General features: G+C 37.9%; 1 protein-coding gene across 1 annotated transcript in view; it reads right to left on the bottom strand.

Annotated features, from left to right (window-relative positions):
- The window catches only part of gtf2h1 (general transcription factor IIH, polypeptide 1), a 12,649-nt gene extending 5,265 nt beyond the window's left edge, over window positions 1-7,384 (bottom strand). Inside the window, exons 1-10 of the mRNA XM_037682966.1 lie at window positions 7,282-7,384; window positions 6,785-6,953; window positions 6,510-6,702; window positions 4,275-4,440; window positions 4,102-4,195; window positions 3,723-3,872; window positions 3,538-3,617; window positions 3,314-3,447; window positions 3,153-3,240; window positions 2,975-3,063 (exon numbers count right to left, since the gene is read on the bottom strand). Of these exons, the coding sequence (XP_037538894.1) occupies window positions 2,975-3,063; window positions 3,153-3,240; window positions 3,314-3,447; window positions 3,538-3,617; window positions 3,723-3,872; window positions 4,102-4,195; window positions 4,275-4,440; window positions 6,510-6,702; window positions 6,785-6,938 (1,148 nt within the window). The 5' untranslated portion in view covers window positions 6,939-6,953; window positions 7,282-7,384. The remainder of the gene's footprint in view (window positions 1-2,974; window positions 3,064-3,152; window positions 3,241-3,313; window positions 3,448-3,537; window positions 3,618-3,722; window positions 3,873-4,101; window positions 4,196-4,274; window positions 4,441-6,509; window positions 6,703-6,784; window positions 6,954-7,281) is intronic.
- Between the last annotated feature and the right edge of the window lie 677 nt (window positions 7,385-8,061).

The raw sequence follows: 8,061 nt of genomic DNA on the forward strand, positions 1-8,061 counted from the left end.
TGGTACATGAGGTGGAATGAAATTGTGTACACAGGATCCCAGTTACACCCAAAATAATAAAGTATACAGCAGTCCCTCGTTTATCGCGGAGGATCCGCACCCTGAAGCCCCACGATAAGTGAAAAACCACGAAGTAGGAATAGTGTAAGTAGTAGTTTATTTTAATATATATATATATATATATATATAGGTGTTTAAAACCCTTCCCACACTCTTGCAATATTCTAAACTATGCTTCTAAACTCTAAACGCTCTAAAATCACACAGAATGTCATGATTTCTCTGCCTCCTCTGCTCTTTGCCACCTGCAAGCGTTCTTGGCCACGCCCACTTCTCAGCTCTGCACGGAGATCAGCTGCAGCAGGAAGTTTGTCCTGCAGTATGGGCTGCACAAATGTGCAGCAGGTGCTACACAATTTTAAATAATTTATTTTAAATAAAAATTCCACACCGATCGTGCAGCTCATCCATCAATCAGCCAATTGTGTGTCATGTCCAACCTTATTTTGAAAAACCGTGATAGAGCGAGTCTGTGATAAATGAACCGCGGCGTAGCGAGGGAATACTGTACACTTATATATACATCAAGTGTCACAATGATAGGTCTGATTGAATGTAGACATGTGGCACTTCTACAATATGTTTGTGTAAACCAAGCAACAGAAGGCATGAGAAGCTGCTCTTGGGTTTATGGTTTGAAGTAATTTTAATGTCTGCCCAAAAATAACAAGAAAAACAGGCAGCATGCAGGGTGTGAACAGAATGTTAAAATGTTTTGAACTGTGGAAAGATAGCAGGCGCTGTCTCGCAGCCAGGGAGCAGCCAAATATTTCCTGGTACAGTGAATACAACGACTCCAGTCTGCTGTAATTCAGTCCTGTAACTTTTTACAATGAAACATCACAAACAGAGCTCTGTTTGGAGGAATACGTCAACTGGCTTCACTAATTTGATAAAAAATCAGCAGCTTCATGTCACAAACATCAGTTTAGCATTTAAGAGAAATTTGTGAGATGATTTGGTAGACTACACCAGGGGTTCCCAAACGTTTCCATGCCATGGCCCCCCCAAACAGCATTCGCTTCTGGCCAAGGCTCCTCTCGCAAACCCACAAACAATGCTACAAAATATGTAAAGAAACATCAACTTTTAGAACGTTTGAACTTTTATTCACTATATTCAATTAATTATTACAGCTGCTGAGCATAAAAATGTTATTAACTAACATGTTTTAAACACTATTATATTCTCACTCAAGTGGAGCTGAAGTTTCAAAGGATTTAAACATTTGTGAGGATCCCCAGACACGACACATTTTGGGCAATCGTGGCCATTTTCCTGTATGACTGTAAAGCCATACTTAATGTTCCTCATACCTCAAATTTTAGCTGGCCATGAATTATTTGTTTGTTGCATCAGTTTCCACCACAGCAGGGCTGCGGGTCAGTTCCTTCAGTCTTTTTTAGAAACTTCTTCATTTCGTCCTTGCTATGCTTGCAGAGTAAAGCAGCTTGATACATTTGACTGGCAGCCAATCAGAAAGATGAACAATGCTGAAAAATATTCCAATATATTATTATAAAATATATTTTAAAATTACTATTGAAAAATAGATTTGATTTCATTACAGTAGTTTAAAAAAAGTAAAATTTTATTTAAATTTTTTTTAGTTGCTTTTTTAAAATCTTCTCTCCAGCTTTTTGAGGACCCCCTAGTGCCCCCCTGGCGGTCCCCACTTTGAAAAACACTGGAATAAACTACCGTATTTTTCGGCCTATAAGTGGCAGTTTTTTTGCATAATTTACATGCCCTGCGACTTACAGGCCGAAGCAACATGTTTATGGATTTTTCCCCATATTTATAAAACAAATTTTCACTGAGATATAACCATTTTAACTCATTCTGACAGAATTTTTTTAGCAGTACCACTTTCAGCCACTTGATGGCAGCAGAGTAGTAGTAGTTATGGCACAATGTTACCATACCATACCACTTTATTTATAAAGCACTTAAAACTGCAACAAGGCCAACCAAAGTGCTGTACAGACAAAACAACAGGTAACACACAAAGCAAAATACAAAATGAGGTAAATCAGAATATAGACAAAAAATGATGCAGATAATGACGAATGTTGTATCATGTAATAGGTAAACGTGGCTATAATGACAAATTCAAAGTTAAAGACAAAAGCAACTGGACTTTATTTATTATACTTTATTATTTTTATCTTGAACTTTTTTGAATTTATCATCATGTCCTGGATGACTGAAAATCATCACCAGCTATTAATGACTCATTCAGCTTGCCATATTCCCCCACCTTCGTTCTGCTCGCTGCTTGGAGCTCAGCTTCATTTTGCTGCACCGCCCCGGCGAAATGCAGCTAATTTAACCATTAAAATGCATTTATTAAGTAAAAGTTCAACTGAGACAAACCTTTGCTATAATTTCGAGCAAACAAATGAATAATTGTTTTAGGTGCTTTTCTTGTTAAATTTCGAAGAAACGTGCAGCGTTCCTCCTTCCTTTTTCCTCTCTGACTGCACACTCCCGGAGCACTGAGGCAGCGAATACTTTTGAAATGCAGGCGATTTGACCATTAAAGTGCATTTATTAAGCAAAAGTTAGACTGAGACACACTTTTACTATAATTTCGAGCAAACAAAGAATTACTTTTAGGTGTTTATCTTATTAAATCCTTGTTAAAGTCCTCCTGTGCACGCTCCCGCGGCCGCCATTTGGCAGCCAATCGATTTTTGGCACAACACCGGTGCATGGTTCCGGGTTGTCAGCTGTGATGTGTAATAGATGCAACATATACGGCAAAGCAACATATTTATGGATTTTTCCACTTTATTAGACATATTTGGACTGATGCCACTTATAGGGCGGTGCGACAAGTACGGCAGAAATTACAGTACGTATTCAAGCAAACCAATAAAATGGTTCAAAGTGAAATGCACACAAACTGTACCTGTCAGACTTCTTCAGGTTTAATGCAACCATTTTTGGTTTGTTTTCCCTTTGCAGATCCTCATACTCTATGGCTTCTTGTAGTTTTACCTAAAGAAAGAAGAAAAGTGAACTCAAATCCTTGTAGAGCGTAAAACAATACGTCAAAACTCTGCAACAAACATCCAGAGCTGCCATACCTTCTTAAGAGGCGGCTGAAAAAAGTCGGAATCTCTTGAGTTTCCGTCTGTGCTGCTCGTCTCGCTGGCCTGGTCAGTTGGCGCATCCCTTTCAGACAGGACACGGTTAGCAGGAAGATGATGGCACCATCATTAGTTCAGTTAAAAACGATGCTCCTTACCCCCTGCGCGAGCCTGCTGCCAGCACCATGGCACTGTGATGGTTGAATCGTTTGATAATCGCAGAGTTGCTGCTTTCCTTCACCGTCTTGTTGGCATTAGAGGTTGAGGGTACAGCTGTGCTAATTCCATAACCCTGTCACAAAAAAGGGTTTGAAAAGTAAAAATGATTTGAAAGAATTTAGTTGTAAAATTTGTTTCGCTCTCTGCTCGACACTTATTTCACCTCATCTAATGTTTTATCTTCCAGTGAGAGCAGGTCAACCAAAGGATTCTTCACGCCTTGATTCACCAAAGACTTTAAACCTGTGAACAACAAATAGCAAATTAATATTGTGGACCTGTGTGTTTTTTTTTTACATAAATAAAATAATATATATACAAACAGTGCTGGAAAGTGTCTTAAACTACCTTTCTCATCCTGCTTGGCACACTCTGTGAAAATATCCTGCATCCCCGTACTGATGCGGTCTCTGTGAAAATAATGCGACTGGAAAAAGCGGGTCCAGAACTCTTTCTCCGTCAGGTTGTGAGGCACATTTTCACTATACTTCTGCTTCACTGCAAGTAAAACACAGGCCAGTACAAATACATTTGAGTCAAGCTATTGTAAAGTTGTAAACTTTATGAAGAGCATCTGTTGAGTAATTTATCTCAGAAAACAAACTAAACTTCTACAGTTTATTTTATTGGTCTTTGAGTTCAATTATTAAAACAGCTTGGAAATAATAGTCCTTTTATTAACAGTCAATACTGCTTATAACTTTAATGTTTAATAGTTTTTGTTTACCTGCAGGATAAGTTCTAAAAATGGACTCAATGATATCAGCTGTCAGATTGTATCTCAAACCATTACAGCCATCAGTCTGAGGTCTAATGTCGGCCTGAAAAGAAGAAACACAACAAGTTTAAATGAGGAGTTTATTATTAATACTGAAAACATTGGAAAGCATATGTACTTACCAGAAATGCTCCAGATATACCAACATCCTGTTTGTTGCTGTAAGGTGCAGGTTCTCCGTTGTTCATGCCTCCTAACCGGTTGGCCCAAAATTCCTCAGCACTGATCACTTGGCTCACCACGAGGTCTTTGTACAGCTGGAAAAGTACAGGATCTTCTTGAAGCATCCTGCAGGAGGAAATTCAAACATGCCAGGTAAACAGAAATGCACACAAACAAACGCAAAGCTGCTTCAATCTGACTTTACTGACGGAGTTGTCTCTTAGGATCATCGAAGCAGGAAGTCTTACAGTCATAATAAAAAAAATAATACACTCAAATCTAAACTAATCTACTGGGATAAAGTTTAAACAATCTGATCTTCATAATTTTAGAATTATGAAAATTAAACTGCAAATGTAAAAATACACTTGATAAAAACGCATCATTAACACAAATTAAGCCAACATTCAAAACCAACATGTAAAAAATAAACACAGCCGCAGTTCAGTAACTTGTAGAAGCACCGTAAGCAGCTATAACTTGAAGCTATCTTTTATGGATCTTTGTCAACTTCTCCCATCATGAAGTCATTGTGGCCCTCAGCAACATCCCTTCTGTTAAATGACATATGTTTATGTACAGCTCTTTCTTGGTCCTGCCAAAGACTTTTCATTTGATTGAAGTCTGGACTTTGGGCCATCGCAACACCTTGACTACTTTCATTTACTGCCTTTTTGCTGCAAATACTACGGTGTACTTGGAATCTCTAAATGTTGTTCATATGAAACTCTCCAAACCTTTTAACCCAAGCTACTTTTCAAATGGAGACTGCAGATTTTCTTCATTTGTACTACTGACATGAATGTTGCATTTATTGGCCTGTCAATTTTGAGATAAAAAAAAAAAGAAAATCTGTGCACAGATTACAATTTAAACTTTTAAGATAAACTCCTGAGAATTACAGCGGTCTCAAATGTTTCCCACTTGTGAAAAGTTTCTCTCACTGATGCACCAGATGAAACCAGAGAACTGACGTATCAACAAGTATACCATCCATTATTTATTCTACTTCAACTGCTGCACATGGAGACAAAAAAAGATTTAGAAAGGTGCAACATGATTTATTGAAAATATTTCCAAACAAGATGGTAAAAGGAAGTGTAAGCATTGTTTTACAGTGTTGCTTTGCCACCCGTGTTTGGAACAACTCTCACTGACCACTGGTATTGTTGAGCTGCAGTTGTTTCACTCATGCAAGAAAAATGTGCCTCAACAATCCTCTTCTGTTCATATATTTCCACAGAATGTTCATGAATGATTTTAAATCAGCCATTGCTAATTTGCCTGATCAATCATGTGTTCTTCCTTACTAAGGCTGAATTGCCTGTCACGATTATTGATAAAGTTAATTATAAATAAATACAGTCAGTGTCTTCAGTCTTGAATGACATCTCACTAAAGTGTATATAATAATCCATGTCTTTTCCACACAATACAATAAACTAGGATTATTCATATCTATATATATATATATATATATATATATAATAATTATTATTATTTAAATATATAATGAAACAAAATTGTGCTCCTCTTGAGTAGAGTGAGTGCTACAAAAAAGTGCTCGTCACTGACAGTTATTGTCTGTGGGATGAAGCTGTTTTACACTCTGGTTCTACTTCATTCAGTAAGACATCTTCATCCAAATGACAAGACATTAAACACATCATGGGAAGAATGACAACAATCACAGACAATACCAAATACATTCTTCTCAGATCCATCCTTAAAATGTTCTTCAAGAAGGGGAGATCTTGATGATTCGTATCCATTTTCACCACATTCTGCAGAGTCTTCCTCTCAGTTACACTGCAGTTATTATAAATGTGATGCCATTCCACTGGCTATGCAGTCTTTTCTCTAACATATGCACACTATCACACTGATGAACAAATAAGCGTTTACCGAACACAAATGTTTTAAGGTATCTATAGCTCAGTTCAAGAGCCATTTAGAGTGATTCTGATTATTTTGGAATGCTCCGTATGGTTCAGTAACAGCTGTCATTCTATGTTGTGCAATTCTTGCAGAATTGAAAGAGGTTAAATATTAGACCAATTCTGTTAGTTCCATTAAGTTACCCTTATGTATTTAAAATTAAACTATTATGCAATAATCTTGGTCAGCACAGTGGTAGTCATGTAAAAAAAAACTTTTAAATGCTTGCGTTATGAGTTGATAGCCAACAGTCGTACCTGTTTTTCTCCTCCAGTTCCTTGTTGGCTTTCTTCTTGAACTTTGGCAGTAGCTGCTGCAGCAGCTCCTTGGCAGCTTCTCGATCTTTGAGTGCAGTGCTCTCATTGACAAAGTGGAATGTGGTACTCTCGCCGGTGTGAAGGACCAGCTGAAGCTGAATTTTGGCTTTGCCATCAGGGCTGATCTTCTGACCTGCACAGAGCAAAAGTAACGTGAATCTTGTAAGCGTCACCAGCACAGAGTACTTTAGGGCAGTTTTTGATTAGGGACTCACAGCGGATATCTGCGTACAAGTGGCTGACTGTGAAGCGGTCTTTGCCTTCTGGACTCCAGGCTATTCTCTCAGCCATCAGATACAGAGTGCCATCCTGCTTCTTCTGACGGACCTTTTTCACCACCAGCAGCACCTCTTCTGACAGAGATGTCATGGCTCGAACAGGTAACTGGTAAAACACAATGTTTATTAATATCACATCACAGATAAAATATGAAAAAATGAGAAAGAACCACTTATTTAGGAGAATCTGTTCTGCCTTTACTCGATCTGTAGAAACAGAAGAACTAACGGAAGTGTGAAGACTATTAAAGATGCGTATGAGGAAATAAAAAAGATCCAGTCCACTACATCACAAAGTCCTGAATATATATGGTCCGCCTCATAATGCGAATATATCCTCCGTTACACGCGGTTCTTATGAATTTAGCCTGATGTTAGCTAACAATCAGTGAAGAAAAAGCCTGAGGGTGAAGTCGGTAGTAAACTTACTTTACCTCAAAATAAACAAATTCTGCAACGATTACGTCGTCCTAACGAAACACATAATCTCTCGATGGTGTATTTGGACTAAAATACCTACAGAAAGAGTTATCTTAACTGAGTTTTTATAACTATAATCGTGGACGATCTGAACGGCACCGGCGACATAACTACCAAGGAACGTGTTACTCTGAAAAGGTTCCGGTGGGATACAACTCTTACACATTGGTTCCGTTTGGTAAATTTTCCTGTGAAGGGGTGGGTGAGGATGCGTCACTCAAAACTATGAAATTTTTTTAGGTGGGTAATGTAACAACGAGACATACGAAAATAATTTTTAAACGTGTTGTGTTTTTTAAGTGTTGTGTGTGTTTTTTTTTCTGTGTACATTACATTCCTAAATGTTTATTTTCATGTTCTGGGCAGCTTAATTTTATGAAATATTGTGCTATGGAGTGGTACAATGGGTTCCATCACAAGACCAGTTCAGTTAGGGAGTTATTTCATAAGAGAAAGTTTTCTGGCTATGATCTGTCCTTGATTTGGTTTAGGTGAGCGCTACCATGGGGATTTATCCTGCTCCAGACGTGGCTAATCAACCCTGGAGTATGTTTTTATTAATCAGTCAATAGTCACTTCAACCAGATATTTATTTTTGCTCTAAAACCATTGCACCTTGTTTTTATCCAATTTTGTGCCATTCTTTTTTATCTTACATTTTTCATTGCATTCTTACTATTATCCATCCATCCATCCATCCATCCATCCATCCATCCATCCATCCATCCATCCAT

The sequence above is a fragment of the Nematolebias whitei genome, chromosome 10, assembly GCF_014905685.2.
Source record: "Nematolebias whitei isolate Nwh7 chromosome 10, NemWhi1, whole genome shotgun sequence".
Classification (NCBI taxonomy): Eukaryota; Metazoa; Chordata; class Actinopteri; order Cyprinodontiformes; family Rivulidae; genus Nematolebias; species Nematolebias whitei.